The sequence below is a fragment of the Zootoca vivipara genome, chromosome 1 (assembly GCF_963506605.1).
Source record: "Zootoca vivipara chromosome 1, rZooViv1.1, whole genome shotgun sequence".
Lineage (NCBI taxonomy): Eukaryota > Metazoa > Chordata > Lepidosauria > Squamata > Lacertidae > Zootoca > Zootoca vivipara.
In genome coordinates, this window is record NC_083276.1 from 120,476,800 (window position 1) to 120,503,592 (window position 26,793).

The following is a 26,793-nucleotide window of genomic DNA, read 5'->3' on the forward strand; positions in this document are numbered from 1 at the left end:
GGGGGGAAGCCTTCCTCGCCCTCCTTGCGCGTCTCCGGCGCCGTGGGAACACGGAGCAGAACCGCTCCGGCGCAGCAGGATCCCAACCCGAGGCCTTGGAGCTCGTCTCTTGACTCCCTTCTCCGCGCCACCCTTTTCCGTACCTTCCGACGCGACTTTGCTTTCCCGCTCATCCCCCCGCGCGGAGGAAATGGTGCGGCCCGGCTGAATATAAAACGGCGGCGCCGGCACATGCTTCTTTTAGACGGAACGAGCGCGCTTGGAGGGCGAGGTGGCGTGTTTGCGCGCTTGTGTGAAAGTGGCGCTGGGGTGCGGGGCAGCTGGCGAGTTGGGGGGGTTGGAGAGGAGGCTGAGGAGGAGGAAGCACCTTACTCGCTGTGCAATAATAGTCATAAGAGAAAAAGAGCGCCCCGATTTTCTTGCAGAGGGGAAGAGAAGGGAGCCTATATCGAAGGTGCCTTTTCTCGTTCGCCAGTAGGGGCGGCGGCGGCGGCGACAGCAGCACCAGCAGCCAAGCCCCGTGCCTGTTTTAATCAGCGCCCCGGCTCCCCCCTTCACCCGTCCAGCCTTACGAGGCTTGTGTGGTCGGCTGAGAGAGGGAGAGGCGAGCTGGGAGTTTCAGGGAAGAGGGATCGCCGGGGGTGCCTCCTTCTTCCTCATAAACACGCTTCCCCGCCGACCTCCCCAGAGTATATATATTGCACATTACTGTTACCTTCTCCAAGGGCTGGTCAAACCCGATCTCGTCTAATCCGCCACCCCCCCCCCCCCGGCCACAGCTCCTGCCGCCCCTGCCCTGTTTTCCAAGTGTCCCTCTCGGCTAAGGGGTGCTTTGTCCTGCTCACTCTGCCCCAGCAGCGCCCGTGCCTTCCTCCTGAAAAGCAAAGCAGCATGAGCATGGCAAACGAAACATACCTCCTCATAAAAGACATAAAGGCCGGACTGAAAAATTTAAATGTCATCTTTATTGTGCTAGAGATCGGTAAGTGGGGTCCCGTGGAACTGTCGTGCTTTTGTTTGTTTTTAACTTCCCGACTTTCTTGGCCCGGGCGCTAGGTGTGCAAATGTGTGTGTGTGTCTGAGAGAGAGAGAGAGGAGTTGACACGTGTCCACTTTTCAGGGAAAAGAGTTTGGGTTCACCTTCTCTTAATCTGCACTTAAATAGACCCCACTTTTAGGGGCCAGAAGAGTGGCTCCTTCCCTGGGCTTCGGCAAAAGTTGCAGGTGATTTTGCACCCAGGCAAAGTTGCGTTTTTGAAAGGATGTTGTCCCCTTGTTCTAAGGACATTTGCTCAAACCACCTTTCTTTTTCTCTGTCCTCCCCCCCCCCTGCTTTCCCCCCTTTCCATATTCCCTTGCAGGCCGTGTCACCAAAACCAAAGATGGGCACGAAGTGCGGTCTTGCAAAGTAGCCGACAAGACAGGCAGCATCCTCATCTCGGTGTGGGATGAACTTGGCAGTCTCATCCAGCCGGGAGATATTATCCGGTTGACCAAAGGGTATGTATGTGTTCCCGACAGTGGGGTTAGGCCGAGTGAGCGGCCTCTGCCCAGCCTCTCTTTTGTTTCGTTGCTGAAGCAACTGGCTGACTCAGTGTTCCTGTTAACGCTTTGAGCTTCCTCTCCCTTTCTTAGAATCGTAATTGGTGTAGCAGGAGGAGGGAAAGGGAGGCAGAAAACAACATCTCGTGGGGCCAGGTTAGAGGTGCTCATTTTTCCTTACTGCGTGTACCTCAATATATAGAGGAAGTTGCCTTTTGCCAGGTTGTTTATTATTATTTATTGCATTTAAATCCCCACCCACCCTGCTCCTTTAATCCCAACAACCACACCCTGCGAGGCAGGTCCGGCTGAGAGGCAGTGACTGGTCACCCAGTGAGCCGTAGAATGGTAGAGTTGGAGGGGACCCCGAGGGTCATCTAGTCCAACCCCTGCAATAATAAAAATAAAATAAATAATAATTTATTTTTTGTACCCCCGCTCTGGGAGGCTCCCGACGGAATAAAACATCAAACATTAAAAACTTCCCTAAGCGTGGCTGCCTTCAGATGCAATGCAGGAATCTTAACTAGATTTTACACGGCCATCATAGTGGGTTAAGTAAGCAAGCGCCTTCTTTTCGCCTACCCCTGGAGGCTAGGACCCAAACCAATGGGTTCAAGTGGAAAGACAGCATATTCCCCCCGTTACACTTTCTAGTCACTTGAATCCATTGGCTTGAGCCCTAGCCTCTGGGGCAGGAGGAAGCATGGGGCTTCGTGGCCGAGTAGGGATTTCAACCCTGGCCTCCTCTGACTGGCAGTGGGTCTGCCCATCTGGCTGGTTTTCCCCAGCCACTCTGGGTGGCTTCCAAGAAAATATAAAAAATACAATAAAACATCAAACATTAAAAAACTTCCCTAAACAGGGCTGTCTTCAAATGTCTTCTAAAAGTCAGATAGTTGTTTATTTCCTTGACATCTGATGGGGGTGTTCTGCAGGGCCGGCGCCACTACCGAGAAGACCTTCTGCCTGGTTCCCTGTAACCTCACTTCTTGCAGTGGAGGAACTGCCAGAAGGCCCTCGGCGCTGGACCTCAGTGTCCGGGCTGGACGATGGGGGTGGAGACGCTCCTTCAGTTTGACTTGACAGCTTACCTGTGCTCCTAGGGCGACCTGCACGCAGAGTGTGCGCTCTCTTCTGCTGACCTTAGACCTCTGTCGGGGCCTACCTTTTAAAGCAAAAGGGACGTTTCCAGCCTCCCTTCCCAAACTCACTTGCCTCTCTACAGATGCTAGATTTAGAGGGAACCACTGTGGGAAGCAAGGGGAGACAAGTGGCAGAAGGCACAAGAAGGGTTCGGCTCCTCTCGCGGGCCCACTCCTCAGTTCTCCTTGCCCCTCCCTTCCTTTGAACGTGATCGGGGCAGATCCAGGATTTAAACAGATGGGTTTGCTGCTGTCACATCCGGCTTGGCTCACAAGGATGCAGCCTTGACCACACTGGCCGATGAGTCATCTCTTAAAAGCTGATGGCTTCTTATTTTCCTTAAAGGAAGCGATGAGACACCCTCTTTCCCCTGTATGTTCTGTTTTGAGCTGGGTAGGCCAAGAGTCATTTGGCTTATTTTAGTGGGTTCAATAATAGCTGAAACAGAACCCACACTTCGCGCCGTGCTTAAGTCCTATGGAGATGAAAGAAGACCTTATAACACAGTGTGAGCCAGGGGAATTTTCTCCCCCACTCCCAGCCAGATTACTTCTTTGGGTAGGGGCTGTTTTGGAGTTCCGCAGAAGAAAAACCGCCCTCCCAACTTGCAGCTGCTGCACCTTCCTGCCCCGCAGGCCACAGTTTTTCTTTACTACAAAAATCAACGCTGCAACATTCCAACTCATTCATGCGGTTTTGCTGTTGGTAACATCTAGTATTTCCGCAGCCCGCAGGGATCAGCTTCCAAACACTTTGCCCATCTAAATTGTGTGCGTGCCATACCTGTATGACATGCACACAATTTGCCCCTGGGGTCATGCAGGCACTAGGTAGGGTTGTATCCCTGGTCACATGATGAGGCAGGAGCACAGATTTCCCGGGAAGCAAACCACAGTCATTCTTCAGGTTTTTTTTATTTATTTTTGGGGTACACATTTAAAGTGTGTTAAGTGGCCCAATAGGGAGCCAGGTGGCACTGTGGTTAAACCACTGAGCCTAGGGCTTGCTGATCAGAAGGGCTTGCTGATCAGAAGGCGGTTCGAATCCCTGTGACGGGGTGAGCTCCCGTTGCTTGGTCCCAGCTCCTGCCAACCTAGCAGTTCGAAAGCACGTCAAAATGCAAGTAGATAAATAGGAACCGCTACAGCGGGAAGGTAAACGGCGTTTCCATGTGCTGCTCTGGTTTGCCAGAAGCGGCTTTGTCATGCTGGCCACATGACCTGGAAGCTATACGCCAGCTCCCTCAGCCAATAATGCGAGATGAGCGCGCAACCCCAGAGTCGGTCACAACTGGACCTAATGGTCAGGGGTCCCTTTACCTTTACCTTTTAAGTGGCCCAATATGTGGCTTGTTACACGGTTGAAATCTCAAGGCCAGCTATCCCCAGCCTCTTCCCTGTTTCCCTAGCAGAATAGGAGCTGTGGATCTGAACATGTTCCTTCTGGATAATCCAAGCAGTAGCTGGGCTTGCTTGCACAAGCCTTAACAAGTCACAAACGCCAGCATGGCATTGTATGCTGCTTTGAAATCTGATCTGTTAGGGGACTGAGGGTTCAGCATAATGTGATTTTTAAAAGAAGCAACCAACTGTTTCTGCCTCCTCTTTCGATGAGCTCTCACCGTGCACAGCGGAGAGGTTGGCTTTCTTTAGCATGAAGAGAAGCAGAAGTAGCAATTAGTTGTAAAAGCGTCTGCTTCTATTACAAGTGTGGTATATTTTTATGTGACAAACGCAGTCCAGAGGAACGCTGGTGGGTATCTGGGATTGCCATGTCAAATTGCTTTTTAAAACCCAATTAAAAACCAAAAGTGTATTTACTCGCATTCACAGAGGGTTGATCAGTTGCTTTTGGTTTAACATTTTAAAGGTTTCAGACTGGTGGTGGCCTTTTCTGCTGTATTTCTGAGAGAGAGAGGAAATCCTGCCTGTATTTTGTGTGCGAGAGCTTTCTAGGTTTCAGCAAAGGAGGTCACGTTGCCTATGTTCTGTGACCTACCTTGCAGGCAGATTGTAAGGATTACCGAGATAATGTTTGTAATCTGCTTTGAACATGCAAAAGTACTCTAAAGCGCTAGGTACTTTTATTGTGAATGATGTTGAAACGGTAAGCACCAAGCATTGTCTGTGAAAGCAATACCCTCTTTGCAAAAGTCTATAGTCTGTTCATAAAGGAAAACGTAATCATTTCTTAAAAGAGTGAAATGGGATGTGTTCAAGAGTCATAGAATTCCCATTGTGAGCTACAGTTTAGTCTGTGCAAAAGTATTATTATTATTATTATTATTATTATTATTAACAGTTCCTTTTCCTTTGGATTAATGAGGTGTATGATAACAATGGCAGAGGGCAAGCAATGTCTCCAAGGCCACACGTACTGCTAGGATAGTGAGCAAATATTGTTTGTTGGAATTAGACTGGGTTAACCTATGATCAACGGTAAAGTTGGTTGAGTGACCACGGGTCGAATTATTCCGTGTCTAAAACCACACCTCCTCAGGATTCTCCTGGAGACAAAATGACAACCTCTCAGCTAGAGCTCTTTGGGAGAGGGCTTAGATATAAATGTGACAAACACAAAAAAAGTAACTCGCAGTGGCCCACTTGATACAGAATGTTAAACCATGGGTTGTTTTGCAAACTGTAAGATCATCACAAGTTGTCCCACAAGCGATCAGCCAAACAATGGCTGGATTATCCAAAGTTTGGTTTCTTTCCCAGCTCCTTATGCCTTCGTAAGTTGGTGAGCATTTGTGGTGGGATCCCAAAAGAGACCATGGTTAAGGAAGAGGGATGGGTTCATGGCATAACACCAAGCCGTAGTTAAAACAAACCAAGGTGGTTTTTTTAATGTCAGCAGCAACCCATGACTTCAGACCATGGTTTGTTGGCAATAAACAAACCACAGCTAAGTTGCTGGGCAGGGTTTGCTCACAACACTAAGCCATAGTTTCATAAACCATGGCTCAGTGTTGCATGCTAGCCAGGCTAGCAAGAACGTTAATTATTGGTTTCATTGCAAAATGCAACAATGGCTGCTTATTTAAGGCCATTTGGAGTGTTCCCGATTGCCTATATTGCATGCATACGCCACTGGATTTCACCCCTAGGCTCATTTGTGATCTCTTCAAGTTACAACTTGGCACAAAATGCAGTGTTAAGGTCACTTTCCATTTGCGTCATCTTAGCAGAACTAATATGTGACTGACGGGTGGAGCTAATATAGAGTGGCTGGCTTACTTGTTTGGACACCGATAAAACGTATACCACTTGTGCCAGCAGTCTGTGTGACAGCCTTAGAAACACTAGTGGCAGAGAGGCAGACAGGATCCTGTATGCCTACTAGTGGTTTATTGCCGAGCCTCAGGAACAGATCCCTTTGCTAGCTTTATAAATAAAAAATTTCTTTGTTAATGATATTTTAAGAGCCAAACAAACCGAGCAGGTCTCCCAACCTGCTGTGGGGAAAAGTGGTTATAGTGCAGTGTGACAATCCAAACCTCGTTTTCTCTCGCATCATTTAGTTCAGAGTTTCCCAAACTTGGGTCTCCAGCTGCATTGGGACTACAATTCCCATCATCCCTGACCAATGGTCCTCCTAGCGAGGGATGATGGGAGTTGTAGTCCCAAAACAGCTGGAGCCCCAAGTTTGGGGAACCCTGTTTAGTTGTCCCTCTCTTTTGCATTTGGCAAAAAGAAAGAAAGAAAGAAAGAAAGAAAGAAAAAGAAGGGAAAATACCGTAGTTGATCGCTGGTTAAAAACCAAAGTTTGAAGGTCACGCATATGAATGAAAACAAACTTTCATTCTTGCAGGCAAATATTCACTAGTATAAAGGATTTGCTTGTGGGAGATAAGGAATTCTTCCAAAGGATGTGTTTTGTTGGGCTTGCAATAAATGAAAGCTTTCTTGTCTCTATACCCCAGCAGTGTCTCAAGTCCCCATTTGACAATGTTTGATTTGTGCTCTTTTTGTGTTCATACATCTATGCACATGTGTGAGAGAGGGACAAATCAGACATACACTTAGAGAATGTAGTAATGAAAGTGAATGATCTTGCAAGTCACACAGGGCGCTTCGGCAGAACGCTTGGTGTGTTGTTTGCAAATGGCTTTTGACAAATGCTCCCGACTCAGTTAAAAGTTGGTCATGCTGACATACCATTGAGATCAGTGGGGCCCAAATACTTGCGGCCAACTTAAGTCCCACCGATTGCCGTGGCACTTAAATGTGCCTAACTTCACCTGAACAGGAGCTTTAACCCTCCAGCCCTCACAACTGTGCAAAACCTTTGGCTATACAGTAGCGAAAATAAATAAATCCCGATGTGCAGAGCTATAGGTAGATCGGAACGGCAATAAAACTGCTGGTGTCTTGTGTCAGTTCCGCTGGTAGGATTAAGTGGTTGAACAATTTTCAGCATGTTTTGAAGCAGATAGACCCTCCAGATGTTCCCCCATTGCTTCTCTAAAGCAGGCATCCCCCAACTTCGGCACTCTCCACATGTTTTGGCCTACAACTCCCATGATCCCTAGCTAACAGGACCAGTGGTCAGGGATGATGGGAATTGTAGTCCAAAACATCTGGAGGGCCGAAGTTTGGGGATGCCTGCTCTAAAGGAAACAATGCTTTTCTTTAATGTCTTGGCATTCCAGGAGAAAGCATGGATGCTGCAAGTATTGTCATAGTAGCAGTAGCTGTACTAAAAGGGATTAGACAGGATAGGGAAGGAATAGTCCATCAATAGCTACCAGTCACAATGAGCAACATGGTAGCTCCAGAATCAGATACACCATGCATCTGAATCCCATTGGGAAGCAGCAGCTCATGTCCGGCTTAAGGTCTTCCCAGCAGGCACCTGGTTGGCCATCGCGGGAAGTAGAAAGCTCTGTTAGATGGTCTGATTCCGTGGGGCACCCCATTGGATGAATGGATGAGTCCTCGAGTGAGAGAGAGTGCTTAAAATCCAACCACTGTAATAAAGACGCCAGGAAACCTCTGAGAGAGTTGCGTAACTTTGGCCGCAGGAACGGACTAAGAAGCAAAAGGACGCTCAGGGACAGGCGATGTCCCTGTGGACAGAGACAAGTGGAACCAGTTGCGCATGTTTTTTTAAAAATATTTATTTTATTAAGTTTATTTTACAACACATACACACACACTCATAAAAATACACAATCTAAAACAAAGAACAAAAAACAATGAAATGCAAATAAAACATAATAACATATGCAAACTTACACAGATTAAATAATCGACAGTATATGTGTGTGTATATATGTATATGTATATGTGTATGTGTGTGTATATGTGTGTGTGTGTGTGTGTGTGTGTGTGTGTGTATATATATATATACTGTTTCAATTCTTCTTTTCTTCCAATTGACTTCCTTTGTCCTCAACCACGGTTCTCTTTTCGTTTTTGGTGTCTCCTTCTTGGTTCATTATTACCCCTTTTTCTTTCTATTTTTAGTTTTTATACCATGCTTTATTTTGCAGAAGTTAACCAAAGCAAGTCCCAAGTATTAATTTGAGGGCACTGCTTTTTCAGGTATTCTCTATATTTCCCCCGTTATTTTTGAAATTTTTGCTTGGGCTTGACCCCTAATGGCTTCCATCAATCTAGCCAATTCAGTATAGTCAAATACTGTAATTTATCTCGCCACACTTTTTTTTGTCGCCAGTTGTGCATGTTCTTTTGTACTGCCTCTGTCTGGTATCAGACAATCCAATCTAGGTTGGTTGGTTGTAGGGAGTGGAATTCAGACGAATGCAAGGTGCCCTTCCTAATGTTTAGTGGCCAGGTTTCTGCAACGCACAATGAGGGTTCGTGGATGCTATACAACACTTACGGTAACTTAAATGTTAGGTGCAGTGTTGCTGTTTTGTAATGATTGGGTTGTTGTTTGTTTGTGTTGAACCCTACTGGAATCTGGTACATAGGCCACTAAAAGTTTGAGCATCTGACTAAGAAATGACCTGTGAGTACAAAAACTTCAAGGAAGAATGGGGGGAAATGATAATTTACTTAGGAGGCAAGCAGATGAAAGCATTCAAGATTTGAATCCCGCTTGTAATGTAACAAATACTATGGACAATATGGAGAGAGATAAAATATAGACGATGAAATGATATGCAGTTGAAAACGTTGACAGTAGGACCCATGGGGGGGGGAGAGACCTGAGATTCAGAGAAATCTCTCTATATGGATATTTATTTGGTTTTGTTGTAAATTTATATCTGTAAAACCAAATAAAAACGATTTCAAAAAAGAAAGAAAGGAATGACTTGTGAGTAAAGAGCTGGCCAGAAAGCCGCACACTTAAGGTTAGCGCTAAAGTCCTATTGATTTTGGTGGTGTGTGTGGTCCACTCTCCCTTGGGATTTTTTCTGAGAGGAAGATGTGCTTAACCCAACTCCCCCCCCCAAAAAAACCCCAAACGCTGGTCAAGCCTGGGCATTAATTACATCCCCCCCTCTCCCGGTGCTTTCTAACGCTTCTGGTATTTCTCTTGGCTAGATATGCGTCTCTGTGGAAAGGATGTCTCACGCTTTACACCGGGAGGGGAGGCGATCTTCAGAAAATCGGGGAGTGAGTATCTCGCTTTGCACGTGCGCTCGGTTACTCTCGAAGCCTTGCGCTTCGCAGGCTGGAGCGGTAGGTATCAAATGCCGCCTTGCAAGCGTCTGCCCAACTTGCCGTTGCTTTCTGGGGTTTAGCAAAGTTCTGTCTGCCAAAAGAGCCTTTTCCCCCCAATCAGTTTGGCTTTCCTCGATCTCAATATTGTTTTTTCCGACAAGCGTGTGGGGAACCCTGCCTGTGATTGCTTATGTAACAGACGGCTTCCTCAGCCATGCGTCCGTCTGGCCTGAATGCCTTGACTTAAAAGTACACCTGTGAACAGGTAAGTGTCCAGCCGCCTAAGCAGCTGTCTCCTTTGTTGTGGGTTAACGCATTGTCGTTTTCAAGGACTTGCAGCGCCGAAAACTGAAGTCCTCTATTTAATCCACAGGCTAGGTACGGTAGAGGCAGCCGCATTGCGAGCTTCTACATTCTGGCTCTGGTAATGAGCTCCAGCCTTTTCCTGCGGGAGCCAGCCTCTCTAGGGGTGTAAAGGTAAATTTCCCCCTTCCGTCGAGCAAGAGTCTCTGGGGTCGTAATGATGGCGGTCTAAGGTGTCGTGGGCAAATGCTGCTGGTTTGCTTTCTCGAGCATATGCATCCGTCGTGACCAGGCAGTCTGTCGAGACCTGTAATGGAAAGTTCGGAAGCGGAGAGCATTGTTGGCAAGCTGGGATGTGTCGCTTCGGGCCCATTCGCCCGGGCACCTGCCCTTGTGTGGATGGGCCATTGCTGAATAACGCTTCATTGCATCAGATAGCTGCAACTTCCTGTATCCCCCCCCCTTCCAGGCGCCTGCGATGTTCATTCGGGGTGAACCAGGCCAAAACGTGGAGGAATGTTGTGGAAACCTTACAGCAGTAGGAGGAGGACGCAGGAACCTGCCTTATGCTGGGGAGCCAGGCCATTGGCCCATTTAGCTCAGTATTGTCCACTCTGATTGGCTCTGGCTCCCCAGGGTTTCAAGGCAGGGGTCTATGGCAGCTCTCCCTAGAAACACCAGGGATTAAACCTTTGACATTCTACATGCCCAGCAGATGTTCTGCTACTGAGCTGTGGCTCTTCCCCACAGAAAGTTAGACATTGTCTGTCTAAGGTTGTGTGTGGCTGCGTTTGTGGTCTGATCTGCCGAAAGTGATATCTGATAATTCATAATTGAGGCCATTTTCATAATGTATTACAGGCATAGGCAAACTCGGCCCTCCAGATGTTTTGGGACTACAACTCCCATCACCCCTAGCTAACGGGACCAGTGGTCTGGGATGATGGGAGTTGTAGTCCCAAAACATCTGGAGGGCCAAGTTTGCCTATGCCCGATGTATTAGCTTCTCTGCTATATTGGGAGTGTTTCCCAAAATTGGAATGTCAGGGGGGATAGTCTAGGGTTAATACTAACTCGGGAAATAAATCCATTTCCCATCACTGCATAAAATTATTGCCCCATAGCCTCTTAATTTGAACGATGTGGGAATATTTTAATCTCAAAATAAGTTACTGCAAGAATTGAAAAAAATGTTTTTCGTCATCCTGAGTGATATCATTTTGAGATTGGGGAGGATTAGTGTAGGATTCGGAATGTAGCTGACTTAAGTGCGGCGAAATCAGTCTTCAACCTGGTGCCACTTTAACTGTTTTGGACTGCAACTCCCATCATCCCCGGTCCAAATGGCTCAGCTAGTGGGAGCTGTGCTCCGACACAGGTGGATTGCACCTGGTAGTTAATGTGGAGTGTTGCTTGTGCAGCTGGAATTATTTTAAAAATAGAATAAGGTGCATCGAATGAACAATAACCGGGAGTCACGGCTGGTTCTGTTTTGACGCCTGTGGTTCCTTTAGCTTAAAATGCCAAGCAGGCCTGCAAGATTTTTCTGATGGGGCAGGTGGCAAATGCCACTTGACTGCCCTGGAGCTAAATGTTCTCCAGATTGAGAAATGCTTGAGAATTGCCTGACTGGTTCCATGTTGGGCCCTACTTTATAGCACGGTGCACTGCAATGCAGAACAACTGTTGCATTGCAGCGTTCGACAGTACAGGATTGCAGCCTTCGTTATGGATTTGGCGTTCTTAGGCCTTCCTGTTTTTTTAAAAAAACTTCTGCAATCGGTTCTTGCCACTGACATCTTCTGCATGGTCTGATCTTGGGGTGCTTCGTTTCGATGCAAGCTCCTCTTTAATTCAGCAGGACTTGCTGCTAAGTGTTTGCCGCTGTGTATCTTTTATGGCGACAGACGGAATATTTCCTGTGTGTCCTTTATGAAGACGAATAGACTGTTAAGCATGACCCACCTGCCGACTTGCGGTCTTGCAAAAGGAAGCAGCGGGACAAGTTTTACGCAGGCTTGGAGCTTCAGCCTATTTGGGTGCAAGTTCCGTCGGAATTGATAGGATTGACTTCCAAGTGGACCATGTGTAGAGCTGGCCTTGTTCATATCTCCGGGTCTAGTTTCTGGGATGGGGGTAGGGGGGGGGGCTTCAAGCATCTGGTGCTAATGCCCTTATTGAGGGAAGGGGGGGGTGGCGGCTCTGGAATTTAAAACAAGGCATGTACTGGTCCCTGGAAACGAAGTGGGACGAGGAGAGCTGAGGAAAGAAATCTCCACACTCCCCTCTCACGAGCTTGTTTTTCTTTGCAGGTTCTGCATGGTGTACTCGGAAGTGCCCAACTTCAGTGAGCCCAGCTCGGATCACCCTGGGCAGCCCAGCAAAGTGGTATGTGCAATCTCGTGCAGCATCGTAACATGTCCACAATTGAGGGTGCAGACAAACCCTTGACAGTGTGGCCTATACAGAAGTGGGTTTCTCCTGTGGGAGGAGAGGAGCGTCTTAAAAGGACAAGAGGAACAAGAATTAGCTTATGTTTTGGGGCGTCTCATGGATAATTCTTTTCTCCAAGCCCCCACAGTTCTATCTGTACCATGGTTGTCTTAATCTCTCTCTCTCTCTCTCTCTCTCTCTCTCTCTCTCTCTCTCTCTCTCTCTCTCTCTCTCCGTTCCTTTTAAAGGCCCAGGGTGAGCAGAGTAACAATTCCCTTCCATCAACTAATCTGAGTTCTTGTACTTTTGGGCCTACTGGTAAGTGAGTGTGCGTTGTAGAATAATAATAATAATAAAGTTTCTGTCTTGGAAATGAAGGTTCAGGAACACCTGCGGCGGCAGGTTTCAACTATGGTTTACGGCAGGGGTCCCCAAACTTACCCGGCTTTGGGCCGGATGCCCGCCGTGCAGATTGCGTGGTGGGCTGGAGGGTGGGGGAGCGGGGGCACGCGGCTGTGCACGCGCATGCGCAAACACTATTTCTGGCACACTCCCGACCTGGAAAGCGCCGGAAATAGCTTGTGCGCATGTGCAGAAGCCTCCTCCGACCCGGAAGTACACCGGAAATGACGCTTGTGTGTGTGCACAAGCTATTTCTGTCGCTTTTCTGGGTCGAAAGTTGGCAGCCTCGCACCGTAAGAGCGGGCGGCGGCAGCGGGGGTCCCCGGGGGCCGCATTAAAGAGCCTTGGGGGCCGTATGTGTCCCCTGGGCCATAGTCTGGGGACCCCTGGTTTACGGGAACTAAGATCGAAAGCCTATCATTCGATCTCTGCAGGTTTCCACAAACCACAGTTGAAACCAGTTTTAAGCTGGTTCGGGCTTAAACCAGAAAACGGATGCTTCCTGTCTCTTCTGGCTGGGCCAGAAGAGGGAAGTGTGTTTGTTCCTCACACTCAAGCGTGCTTATTCTTGTAATGTTAAAACACTGGTTTAGTGTTGACATATCGAAACTGGGCCTACGGGTTGGATTCAGAAGGAAAGTAGTTGAGCCGTGGGTTAATGCCCCCACCCCTCTGACTCCTCCCTCTGGCACAGTTGGGCCTGCAACAAGCTTCCTGCTCAGGTTGTGGCTTAAAGGGCACCTGGTGATTGGGAAGGGTGAGTTATCAGGCAGTACTGGGGCAAGAAGGTTTGGTTCCCCCAACTACCTATTGTGTTTCTCTTGCTTCTTGGGAAATCGTACTCCCATACAGGAAGGAGGAAACAGCAGGTCGGGTGTGAAGAAGCTGCTACATGGGGGTTGTGGGGATGTTGTGGATAGGAGGAGAGGCTATATTGATAAAATATTACCCTTCCTCACTCCCGCTAGTGAGTCAAGCAGCAGAGCACATTCCCCTTCCAACAGGAAGCTAGTTTGCAGATTCGTTTGAGTCTCTTTAGTTAAGCACTCCAGTCTGGCTTGCCCAGATTGGATTATTCCCGGTAAGTCCCCTTTTGATCCCTCTCAAAAGAATAAAAGAGACAACAGTATTTCCTTAAAAGTAACAAGAAGTTTACTTGCATCCAGTTCACAGGATGATCCCCAAAGGCAGGCTTTGGCTTGTAGTTACAGTTGCAGAGTAAGGTGTGGATTTGTCCCATATGGGGATTTATCCCATGTGCTGCTGGCTGAGAGCCAGCAGTGCAGTCCAAGAGAGTCAAAAGGAAGAGAGAGAAGGTGGCTGCGAGACTGGACCTTTTGTTGGGTCTACCAGGGTCACGCCCATCTACCTGGTCACATGCAAGGGGAGGATGCTCCAGACCAGGTGTAACAAGAAGTTATGCTGTCCGGATCAACATCTCCCTGTCTGTGTCCACTCTAGGGAAACAAGGAGTGTTGTATTTGACTGCCCCAATGGATTACATCCCACAGGGGTGGGGGGTGAGGATCCGAGGGCCACAACTGCCTGCTTGCCTGCCTGCCTTGCATGGCTTGCTCACAAAGGATGCGTCTCAAGACAGAACAGAGGCATCCTTCCCCAATCCTGGAATCACAGCATGTTTCCTGGAAGACAGGAAGAGAAATCCCCAGGCACAGCCCCACACCGTACTGTAGCCTTGCGCTTAAAAGAGGGACTGCCATGCTTGCAGCGTTTGTTGGGGGTGGGGTGCTCCATCTCTGTTGACCCATCTACCAAGAAGCCATTTTGACTTGCCCTGGGCAACCAAGAGAATAGCTACTCGCGACCCTGGAATGTTCATTTTCTCCCTTCCATTCCAAGCACCTAGGCACATACAGTGGTTACCTTGGTTCTCAAACTTAATCCGTTCTGGAAGTCTATTCCAAAACCAAAGCGTTCCAAAACCGAGGCGCGCTTTCCCGTAGAAAGTAATGCAAAATAAATTAATCCGTTCCAGACTTTTTAAAAACAACTCCTAAAACAGCAATTCAACGTGAATTTTTCTATCGAGCAAGACCATTGATCCATAAAATGAAAGCAATAAACAATGTACTGCAGTCACACAATCAGTCTATCAGTAGCTGAACCGGGTTCCACACAGCCACAAAAACAAAACAAAAAATGCCACAAAATCGCCAAATAAATAGCAAAAACAGACAGACCTCAGTGTAACACTCTAAACGGAAGTGTAGCACTCAAATCGGAAGTGTGGCACTCAAATCGGAAGCGTAACACTCAGAACGGAGCATGTTCGGCTTCCGAAAAAGGTTTGCAAACCAGAACATTTACTTCCAGGTTTGCAGTGTTTGGGTTCCAAGTTGTTTGAGTACCAAGGTGTTTGAGAACCAAGGTAGCACTGTATTCCAAAAGAAAGTAACCAGAACAAAAGCCAAATTGGGTAACGGAAACACAAGAATGTTTCATTACAAAAGAAGATGTATTGACGGTGCTGGTGAATGCCATGTTGCCCCCCCCCCCCCGGGTTTAAGCAGTTAACATAATAATAATAATAATAATAATAATAATAATAATAATAATAATAATTTATACCCTGCCTATCTGGCTGGGTTTCCCAGCCACCATTGATTTCTCCTGATGTGCCTCAGAGGCTAAAGCTGCCCTCCATCACAAACATCCAATGTGCCTTCTGGTTTGCACCCGTGGCTTTCCCAAAGCGCCTCCTGTTTCTGGGCTTCCTAGCCTTGCGGTCTATTCTGATGATTCTCCTGAATGCCTTTTCTTACCGGCCATGGTCACCCCACTCAGGGCGTGGCCCTATTTCCTTTGGCTTAAGGCCCATGGCTGCCAATAGATGCTCAAGAGCCAACTATGTTTGTTTGCTTTTAAAAGTCAAGTGGTAATCTACAGGGGAGAGTCCTTCAGGAAGTCGCTTTTTGGTAGCCACAGGCTCCTTGGAATGGGAAGATGACCCAATTGTGAGGAGTGTTGCCGTTTCCTTTGAGCACTGTGGCAGGTTTCAATATCTGCTATATCTGGGGTTTATCCAGAGCTGGGAGAAGATGCTCTTGTTACTCCTGTTGCTGCTAAGACACCGGAACACATGACTTCCCTTGTTTTCTCCTTGCCGTTGGTTACTGTTGGCATGTGGATGGCAAAGCAAGCTGCTGTTAGGGACTCCGTGGCCTCTGCAGGCACCTTCCCAGCTCACCTCAACCTCTTAACGCTCAGCAAATTGTGAGAGAGGACAGCTTCATATACATGCAAAGCGGTCGCCGGGACCAAGAAGCCGCAGCTTAGAATGTCTTGACGCGCGAATGTCTTGTGTCTGTGTGTTGTCTTTTATTCTTCTTCTTTGCTTTTGTAGGAAATGGTTTGCCAGCAGGACCTGAGCTGAGCGGAGTATCACCTGCTTATAATCATGCCTCCTCCTCCTCCTCCTATGCAGGTACTGGGAGGGTTGGCGGGCGGGGACCCGCCCCTCCTTCAGTGCCGTCCAATCATGCGCGCCCCCCACAAAGCACACTGAGTAACGGGAGGGATCCCCGCAGAGCCTCAAAAAGATGACCCGGCCAAATGACTCGCTTGTCCGCCTAAACTCTATATACGCCCTACTTGAACACTTAATTGCACTTTTATTTATGGTTAACTGTGGGGGGGGGAGTTTGGTCTACTAGTTCTCTACCTTCTGCTGTCCAGAGAAGAGGATTTCCTCCTCCCCCCAACACCTTTCTCTCTCTTCGCCATCCACCCCCCCCCCCAGGCTGAAAAACCCAGTGAAGCTGCTGATACCACATGAGTCTAGTAGGGAAAATGTCTTAAAATAAGACTCGCAGTTGGAAATTGGGATTCCTTGTTGTGCATCAGATGTTGATTTCCAAAACAAACCTTGAGCGTGGTGGAATGCTTGTTGTCCCCCCCCCCCTTTTCCTTTTTTCGGTTAAGTTTGAACTGCCCAGCCTTAAGGTGTCTTAATATCTTCTTTCTGCTGTCCTGACCAACTCCCATCGCGGCTAATGGAGGCTGGCGGATGGAACAAGGGGCAACTGCTCTGTTTAACCTGTGAGAAGTGGAGACGATCTGCCAAATGTTATCGTAAAAAGGAGGTGGGTTGGTGTGTCCCCCCCCCCCCGTTGGGGTGGGGTAAGTGATGGTGGCTGTGTTCGACTAGAGGAGGCCAACCTCCCCGTGCCAAACTCTGCCTGCTGCTTCTCCAGGATCTATTTTAAAATCCCAGATTCCCTCCAGGAATGCAAAGCACACCTGCTTAAGTTCTGTAGGCCCTGCTGCATGAGAAACAAATGGAAATTCTTTCAGTGTACCTCTTGGATGGCTTGTAATTGACCTTCATGGAAGCTGCGATGGCAACTGAAGATCCAGTAGGATACGACTTTCATAAGGCACAGCTTCTCAGAGGCCAGAGAGATTATTTGCCAGTCGGTTCTACAAAGTGCATAAATCGGCCATTTTTGTGAGCCCAGCCAATGTAGTCCCCCCCCCTCCCCCAAGTGGCCGATGGCGATTTCAAGTTTATTCTGTGGAGAGTGATGCGGGGCGGAAGAGGAAGGGAATCCCCACCCACAGAGAAACAGTATGCCAGGCAGAAATCTGGCTCGAGCTGTTCTTCTTGACACACTGGTTTTCTTTTTTTGGAGCCCTCCCATCCCACAAGTGTATGTATTTAAGGGGGGGGGGCATTCAACCTCACCTTGCAGCCCAGGGAGTGTTTTACCACTATATCCTGCTGATGGTTTCAGACGGTGAAAAAAGTGTTTGGAGCGAAGAGCTGAAACGAAACCTATGTATACGATTCGTGTCGATGCCTGATTTTCTCGCGAGAGCCACCCTCAAAATTCTCAAGGGCCAATTTGCACACGCTGACGCTTTCTGCTTCTAGAGCTAATACCTCAGTTTCTAGAAAGGGCAGCCTTGTGCTGCTTAGTGCGAATTGTTTTCAAGCTGCTGAGTTCGGAAAGGGGGAAAATAACTCCCGGGGTCGTGTAAAATATGTGAGGTTTGTCCTTTTTATATGTTAAGCATTCTCAGTGTGTCTTTGTACTGGGTAATCCTAGAATTATTTTCAATCAATTTTTTTTTTGGGGGGGAGAGAAATCGTATTTGGAATTCATGCAAATGCTGTAAAATGACTGTTTTTCCTTCTCTTTTTGTTTGTTATATTCTTGAAGCGGACCTCATAAATAAAAGTTGCACTAACCATGTAAAGCAAAAAGCAAAAAAGCAAAAACACTCCACCATTTCCCCCCTTGTCAAGATCATTTTCTGCTCTGAAATGTGTGTGTTTGATTTCATCTGTAACAATGCTTATTTGGAAGCAGGTCTCATCAACTATATTTCCAAGAATATATAGGAGTATGGGGTGTGTTCCTTGCTTGTGTCGCTCTTAATCTGTGTGTCACTCTTAATCTGCCAGCTTCTGATGAGCGTTTTTGGCATCTTCATCTTTCTTGTTTACAAAGGCTTCCTTTGCTTATAAAACAGAAAGCAGTAATAGCATCAATGAAAGGAACAGGAAGGCAGTAACACCCCAGCATAAAATATGAAAAAGATGTGGGCTGCCCTCTCTCTTTTTTTGGAAGTTCACTTCCACTTATTTTGAGATTTTTTTGGGGGGGGGGGGAACAGAGCAATCCTTATACAGTGCCTGATACCTTTAGGTGCTTTATAAATAAAATACAGCAATGAGCATGGGTTTAGTTCTGCCTGCATTGGGACCCTGCAAAATTCTGATCTGTGCTTCAGTAAGTGGGCACTAGGGTGATGACTTTTTTACAACCTCATTTCCCTGTATCATAATTTGATGAGCTTTCATTAAAGATCAGATAAAATCTTACTTTCAAAGAGATTTGATCAAAAAACCTCACGCACAAAATGATTTTAAATTTTTTATCAGTTTTTTGACCATTTTTGAAGTCACTGTAAGCAGATATAAAATTGAACCCAAGCTTTAGAGTCACATATATACAACATTATATAGGGTCATCAAACACACAAAGAAGCTTTTTTTAGCTGCAGTAACAGTATAGACGCTGCTAGAGGACGATGTTTTGCTACCTCTCCTGTAGGTTCTTTTCCCAGCATTCCCGGCAGGGTCTGCTGGCTGAGTTTTGAGGTCCCCCAAAGGGGCTTTTACCTTGCGCAGGTGTGGCATTTGTATACCCTATGTTGCTTAGAACACTCGCAAATTGTGGAATGTGGTGTTGTGTCCAAATTTGATACGAAATATATATAGAATTGTTAATACAATTTTATGAAATGGTAAAACGGCATACAAAAAAATTAAAAACTGCGTAACCTTTTTAAATATTTCAATGGAATATACCTCATTTTAGTCGTTAATAGGCAAAAGTTCATCCATTTGTGCTACAGGAAATAATTTTTGAGAAAAAAAAAGTCATTACCCTACTGCATACCTGCCAAGTTCCTGCCTGAAAAATAAGGGATCGGACCGGAAGTAGCATACCGGAAGTAGCACTGCCGCCATTTTGGAACTGGGCGGAGCATGCTCAGAGGTGACTTTTGATGCTGCTCTGCCCAGTTCAAAAATGGCAACAGCAGGCTGGCTCCCTCAGATAGAGGCGATCTGGGGGTAACTGGGAAATAGCCTCCCGGTTGTGTGGAGCTTGAAGCATCCGTTGGTTTACAGCCACCAGCTCCCAGGCCGTTGTAAACAGGTAAAGTATAAAATACCAAAAAGGGTGCTGGTTGAGATCAGCACAATGGAACCTTGCCTCTTAGGGTGACCTTGCCAGCTGACCCACCCTGTTTAATTACATGTGGATGAGCTATGCTCTGAGCCCAAATGCCAGCTGATCACAGAACGGATACATTAGAAGCACCGTACATGGTTGAAATCGCTAATTTGCAAGGAGGAGAAGCAAACTTGTTGAACCCAAGAGCATATTTATGGTTAGTAATATATCCATATATCCATACGTATTTCCAGATTCTAAATGTCTTGCTGTCCCTTGATTAATCACTTTGTTCTTTTAAATTTTCTCAAGGGGAAACTGCATCAAGCCAAGAGAACTTGGGCTGAGGCGAGACAGGAGGAGCCTCTACTTATTTTTGCCAGCCTTCCTTCTGGATATTTCTTCAGCCCCCCACTCCCTGTTATGTAGTCGCTAAGAATACATATGGCTCTTGCTCATAATATAGCCTCAGTGCCCCACATGGGAAGAAAAAAAAACCCCTTTGTAACCCTTGACAGTTGCTTGGTTCATGATGTAGAGGAAGGTTGAATTATTCTGCTAGGGCAGCTGGCAGTGACAATGAGCATTGTTTAATGATGTCTGCCATTGTTCACGCTCCCCCCCCCCCAAAGCAATCTTCCTCAGCCTGCTGTCCCTCAGTTCTTGTCGGCGCTCCCGTTTACCACTAACCATTGCCCAGGCTTTCTGGCCTTGATGGGAGTTGTAGTCTAGAAGGCACCAAGTTTGGGAAAAGGCTGTCCTAAAAGTAACACCATTTTAAAATACAATGGTTAGATGTCAAGAGATCCCTACTTTCTGTATTTCAGAGGGTTAACATCCTCATCAATGATCATGGTCTTTTTTTCCTGGCTCTCAAAATCCGTTCAGGAAGTCCGTTCCAAAACCAAAGTTTTCCAAAACCAAGGCGTGCTTTCCCACAGAAAGTAATGCAAAATGGATTAATAGGTTCCAGACTTTTTTTTAAAAAAAAAACCTGAAACAGCAATTTAACATGAATTTTACTATTTAGTGAGACCATTGATCTATAAAATGAAAGCAATAAACAATGTACAGTGGACGCTCGGGTTGCGAACGTGATCCGTGTGGGAGGCACCTTCGCAACCTGCAGCACCATGTCTGCGCATGCGCAAAGCGTGATTTAGTGCTTCTGCACATGTGCGAGCGCCAAAACCCGGAAGTAGCCTGTTCCAGTACTTCCAGGTTTGGCGCAGTGTGCAACCCAAAAACACACAACCTGAAGCGTCTATAACTCGAGGTATGACTGTACTGCAATCACGCAATCAGTAGCTGAACTGGGTTCCACACAGTCACAAAACAAAACAAAAAAGCCGCAAAAACAAAAAGGCAAAATAAATAGCAAAATCAGAGAGACCTCAGCGTAACGCTCGGAACGGAAGTGTGGCACTCAAATCGGAAGCACAAGACTAAAAAAAAACAGCATGTTTGGCTTCCGGAAAAAGTTCACAAACTAACACTTCTGGGTTTGCAGTGTTTGGGTTTAAGTTGTTTGAGTACTAAGGTACCATTGTACTTGAGAGTATGCAGTACTGACTCCCCCCCCCCCCCACAAATGTTTAAAGTGTGGCACTTGCTGTAACAACTTCATGGTGAATACCGGCACCTTTTTTCCTTTAAAAAAAAGCACTGACTGCACACAATGAGACTTCTAATTTTTTTAATTGAATTTTTATTCAGTTTTCTTTTTCTATCATTACATACATCTCATATCCATAATATTTATACAGTGGTACCTCGGTTTATGAACACAATTGGTTCCGGAAGTCTGTTCATAAACTGAAGCGTTCATAAACTGAAGCAAACTTTCCTATTGAAAGTAATGAAAAGTGAATTAATCCGTTCCAGATGGGTCCGCGGCGTTCGTAAACCAAAAATTCGTAAACCGAGGTGTTCGTAAACTGAAAATTCGTAAACCGAGGTGTTCGTAAACCGAGGTTCCACTGTATTACATTCCCTCTTCCCTCCCCTCCTGGGCTTCCCCCAACTTCCACTTCTGATTTGTTTTTCCCTTATTACACAATTCTTTTTTTAGTTGCAATTCTTCCCATTAGAGAGAGATCCATCCTATTCCATATGTCCAAATTTCTTTTAATTTCATGCTGAGTCCCCCCCCCATAATTACCTTTAAAAATGTTCCTATTTTTGTTGTTATCCATACTCCTAGATACTTTACTTTTTTGTATGCTTCTATCCCTACCATCTCTATTATTTCTTTCCGATCCTTTAAGGTTTTTTCATAGCAATTTAGTTTTGCTTTTATTTAATTTAAATCCTGCCACTTGACCAAACTCTTCGTATTATATTCATTACTTTTGGGAGAGAATGAGACTTTTAAAAAAACTGAATGTTTTTAAATGCACAAACCTAGGTGTGTCTTTTTATATACCTGGCATGCCCTCTCTTCTGACGAGGCAGCCATACTTGTAAGGAAGATCAAGTCAGTCCTTTTCAAAATAGCTGGCTCATTAATGCAAAGGCTGAGCCTGTCTCATTCTGCCCCATAAGGAGCGGTTAAGGCTCTCCAGCATCTGTGTCCTCGCCTACCCCTGGGAATGATGGGGGAGGCTGTATTGCTGCCTGCCTCTCTGACACAATAGTGTTGGCCTCTTTTCCCCGAGAGGCAGCTCAATGGTAGGCAGAGCTCTCTTACCTGAAATGCTCAAAACATGCGACTGTCTGGAATTCGCTGTTCTCTCGTCACATAATCACCACCTTGCCCCCTAACTTGGAATAGGGAAAGGGAAACACACAGAAATGTGGACATTCGAGTCTCCCTTCACTGTCTCAAAACCTGCCCCCTGGACTGAAGTGCCGGTAACAGTTGAATAGGTTAGTTGGTGCTCTTTCTTGCCATTCTGGGATTTTCAGAGACCAAAAAGCAACCGCAGAGAGGATTTGGCAAGAAGCTTCCTCTGATGTGCAAACTGAAATAAGATTATTATGGGCCAGGGAGGGAAATTGAAGAACAGTGCTCCCTGCTCGTAGAAGCCTTATCTGTTCAGTATCCCCCCCCCCCGGGGTTTGATTTGTGTAAAAAGGACTGCATGCGTAGCTTGTAAATATTGTCACTGATGACATGACCCCCTTAGTTCAGCCGAGTGTAGTTTTCACTGCATATGCTCTAGAGCAAGCATCCCCAAACTTCAGCCCTCCAGATGTTTTGGACTACAATTCCCATCTTCCCCGACCACTGGTCCTGTTAGCTAGGGATCATGGGAGTTGTAGGCCAAATCATCTGGAGGGCCGCAGTTTGGGGATGCCTGCTCTAGAGCATGGATAGGCAAACTAAGGCCCAGGGGCCAGATCCGGCCCAATCGCCTTCTAAAGTCAGGTCATGGATGGTCTGGGAATCGGCGTGTTTTTACATGAGTACAATGTGCCTCTGGGTTGTTTGTGAGGCAGCCTGGTGTTTTTACATGAGTAGAATGTGTGCTTTTATTTAAGAAGCATCTCTGGGTTATTTGTGGGGCATAGGAATTCATTCATTTTTCTTCCCCTTCAAAATATAGTCCGGCCCCCCACAAGGTCTGAGGGACAGTGGACCGGCCCCCTGCTGAAAAAGTTTGCTGACCCCTGAGGCCATTGCTGCAACATAGCTTTGTTTTTGAGCTAGTTGTGACTACAGCAGAGCGGTTGTGTCTTTTCTCAGTGGCTTTCGGGAATGGGGAGTGGGGCATTGGGACTTGCAACATGGTAGACCCACATTAGAACGGTGCATGCTTCCAAGTACAGGCGGGGCAGGCTGCGAAACTATTTACATTAGGCAAGCAAAGGTAGCAACATAAATAATCCATCCCTTGCTCAGCATTGCCAAATGTCAGCCTGAATACTCCCTCTAGTGGTGTACAGTTGCAGGGTTAATGCCAACATTACTAGAAAAAGAGAGATTGCTCTTCTGCCACCAAGTCTCCTGAGCCCATGAGCTCAGGCTTTTGTAGCAAATCTGCCATTTGTACCTATAGGTCCCTGCGGTTTTATATTGACTTGTCCTATTGTGCAGGAAAATGCGATTGCGTGTGCGCACAGCGAACATGCTGGCTTGGATCCCAAGCGGTTTGCCACAAGTGGAAGGGCAGTATGGTTCGTGCAAGGCAGCATGATGTTCCAGCCATGATGGCTCCATAGTAGGGCATCTGCTTTGCAGGCAAAAGGTCCCCTGCCAGTCCGTGTACTGAGGCAGATGGACCAACAGTCTGGTTCAGTGCAAGGCAACTTCCTATGCCCCTTGACCCTAAAAGGAGTGGCTTTGGGGCCCAGCAGGCTGTACAAACCCTGCAGGTGCCCTTATTTTCCAGGAACAGTCCTGGATTTACAAAAACCATCCTGGTTTCTGATTTGATCCCCAAATGTCCCGCTTTTCCTTAGGGCATCCGTAGTTTCATTGGCTAAATGTTGGAGGGTATGGAGTTGTGCAACCCCTGAGCCAAGGAGATAAGTAAATATACAACCTTAAGGCAGCCATGTATAGGGCTTTTTATTTTTAAATGTTTTATTATGTTTTTATATATGTTGGAAGCCACCCAGAGTGGCTGGGGCAACCCAGTCAGATGACAGGGTAATAATAATAATAATAATAATAATAATAATAATAATAATAATAATAATAATTTATTATACATATCCCGCCCACCTGGCTGGGTTTCCCCAGCCACTCTGGGCGGCTTCCAACAGAAAAATGAAATAAAATAATTATTAAACATTAAAAGCCTCCCTAAACAGGGCTGCCTTCAGATGTCTTCTAAAAATCTGGTAATGTTTTTTTCTTTGACATCTGATGGGAGGGCGTTCCACAGGGTGGGCGCCACCACCGAGAAGGCCCTCTGCCTGGTTCCCTGCAACTTGGCTTCTCGCAACGAAGAAATCGCCAGAAGGCCCTCAGTACTGGACCTCAGTGTGCGGGCAGAACGATGGGGGTGGAGACGCTCCTTCAGGTATACTGGACCGAGGCCATTTAGGGAGCCAGAACGTTCGAGAACTAAGCTGTTCAAAAACCAAAGTATGATTGTACTGCCTAGATTGCGCTGTCCAGTGTAACCCATCCCCATGGTCTCGCTGCCCTTAAGGAGGCATTCTGGAAATGCATGGAAGTTGGTCTAGAGATGAAGGAGCTTTTGAGAATCAGGAGTGGTGAGGAGGAACTGGAATAAATAGCAGTTTACACCTGCTATTTTTCTTTTTTCTTCTGTTATTCGGGAAGAAGAGAAATAAGACGCTCTTATGCGTTAGGGAATTCTTTGCTCTTTCCTCCCACTCCCCGCTTGATTGGCATGAGATTTAATTTGAGCTAATCAGCTTGAGTAGGCAAAGTGAAAGTGCAGCCATTGCCTGATTGCAGCCTCGAATGCAGTTTGATTGTGAAGCATGGCAATATCTGCATTTTATGCACTTTTACAGTAGGATTTCAGGAAAACAAACCAGCAGGGTCTGGGGGGAGGAAGAACCTGCAAACCAAGGACCCAATGCCCCCTTCACCCAACTTTCATGTGCAAACAGTCAGTTGGGGTGGGAAATGGCAACATGGACAGGGAGATGGAGGGAGGGAGGGGAGATGGAGTAGCTCAGCGGTTCGAATCCCCATGTTGGGGTGAGCTCCTGTTGCTCTGTCCCAGCTTCTGCCAACCTAGCAGTTTGAAGGCACGCCAATGAAAGTAGATAAATAGGTACCACTGCGGCGGGAACGGAAACAGCATTTCCGTGTGCTCTGGCACTTGTCACGGTGTCCTGTGGTACCAGAAGCGGTTTAGTCCTGCTGGCCACATGACCCAGAAAGCTGTCTGGGGACAAATGCTGGCTCCCTCGGCCTGAAAGTGAGATGAGCCCTGCAACCCCATAGTCACCTTTGACTGGACATAATCACTCGGGGGTCTTTTACCTTTTTTACCATTATTATTATTATTACTATTGTTACTATTATTATTACCATTAACACCATAAAGGTCCTTTATTTTTACCTTTAGTCTAATAATGAAATGCTGTTCTGATGAGCAATGCTGATGTTCTGCTATGATAGGTTTGGGGACCCTTTGTCCCTCCAGATATTGCCAAACTCCCATTAGCCCCAGCTAGCATGGCCAAAATAGCCAAGAATGATGGGAGCTGTAGTTCAGCAACGTCTGGAAGGACAAAGGTTCTGCACTCCTGCCCTGGGCAAAACCCCCAACTTTTACAATATTACCATTGATGGAATCTTCAGCGATGGCAGTGGTTAGGAAACATTTTCTTTTTTTCCGGAACTCTGCCTGCATTTCTAGAACAGAAGAGAGATATCGCATAGCACGTTTGATATGTATTTTGAAAGATAGGGGAGGAGCAGCCTGTTGTAGAGCATTAGGAAGGTGCTTCTATCACACCCAGTGCTATTTTTCTAGAAAAAGAGGTGCCAGAACTCACCACGAACACCTCCGTACTCCTACAGTGGCAATGCCGCCCACTTGAGAGGTGCCGGAACTGAGTTTCGGTGCGTTCCGATTGAAAAAAAAGCCCTGCCCACACCATACATTTAATGCACATTCAAATCACCTGGCTTTCCTCCCAAAGCATCCTGGGAACTGTAGTTTGTAACAGGTGCTGAGCATTGCCGCTCTGTGTGGTGTAAACGACAGATCTCAGCATTTTTTTAGTTTTTTAAAGGAAGTCATGTGCTTTAAATGTGCTGCAAATGTATGGTGTGCGTTGGATTTAAATGTTGGTGGTGTGGCTGTAACATTTCAGTAGGAACATTCTCCCATGCGGAAGAGGTTTCGATAGCTGGGAAGGAGAATGATACAGAGCACCGTACATTCCATCAAACTCACTCTCCCCCGCCCCCGCATTTATAGCTTATTTTTTTTTAAATGATAAAAATGGTTGAAACAGAATCCCCTCACCCCGCAGGAGCCATCTGTTCAACATTGACCTTAATTTTCTGGATGAGTGCTTCAAACATTTTAAAGCCGTGTCTACATTTCATTTAGCAGGAACCTCAGGTGCTGAAGAGTAAAAGAGTCTGGAGTGTTCTGAAGGAACACACGCCATTATCCAGTAAATTGTTCTCTTCATATAATTTAGTGAATGGCTTGGTAAATATTTGACAGTTCTGTACTGGCTAGTTTAGCTTTAATCCTCTATTACATAGCACAGCACAAGCCCCCGGCATACAAACGTTTTCCCCCCATTTCAGGTTATAGTTTGAATTGTTCACATTTATGAAAGTGAGTTATTTCAGTGATACACCTCTTTCAGAGCACAATCCTAGCCATGTCTGCTCAGAAGTAAGTCCTACTAAATTGAGTGGGGCTTACTGCTGAATACATGCGGTTAGGATTGCAGCCTTACTCTCTGTTTTAGTGACCATAAAATACATGCTGCAGTGTAGCTAATGTCAATCAAAATCTGACCTTGCCTTCTCAGAAAGCGCTTCCTCTCACACGTTGAAACACCTGATTCTCACTGTTCCTATATCTTGTATGTGGGAGGAAATTCAACATATGTATCTCTGTAGACCCGCGTGTGTGGCTGAACAGCAAAATAATCACCTGGTTATCTGGATTTAAAATGCAGAGCTAGCACACAGAGAACTCCAGTAGCAGAGTATCAAACTCACA

General features: G+C 46.5%; 1 protein-coding gene across 1 annotated transcript; it reads left to right on the plus strand.

Annotated features, from left to right (window-relative positions):
• Positions 1 to 277: 277 nt before the first annotated feature.
• NABP1 (nucleic acid binding protein 1) lies at positions 278 to 23,771 on the plus strand. Its single transcript, XM_035136337.2, has 6 exons — positions 278 to 982; positions 1,362 to 1,500; positions 9,207 to 9,278; positions 11,942 to 12,017; positions 12,311 to 12,380; positions 15,829 to 23,771. Exons 1-6 carry the CDS (start codon positions 892 to 894, stop codon positions 16,026 to 16,028), a joined length of 648 nt encoding a protein of 215 aa, XP_034992228.1. The 5' UTR covers positions 278 to 891; the 3' UTR covers positions 16,029 to 23,771.
• Positions 23,772 to 26,793: the final 3,022 nt, after the last annotated feature.

What these genes read in the sequence shown, in the direction of transcription:
- NABP1 (XM_035136337.2), top strand. Translation starts at nt 892, where the DNA reads ATGAGCATGGCAAACGAAACATACCTCCTCATAAAAGACATAAAGGCC. An exon ending in ATTATCCGGTTGACCAAAGG is followed by an intron (nt 1,501 to 9,206) that starts GTATGTATGTGT and finishes TCTCTTGGCTAG; the next exon opens with ATATGCGTCTCTGTGGAAAG. An exon ending in TTGTACTTTTGGGCCTACTG is followed by an intron (nt 12,381 to 15,828) that starts GTAAGTGAGTGT and finishes TTGCTTTTGTAG; the next exon opens with GAAATGGTTTGCCAGCAGGA.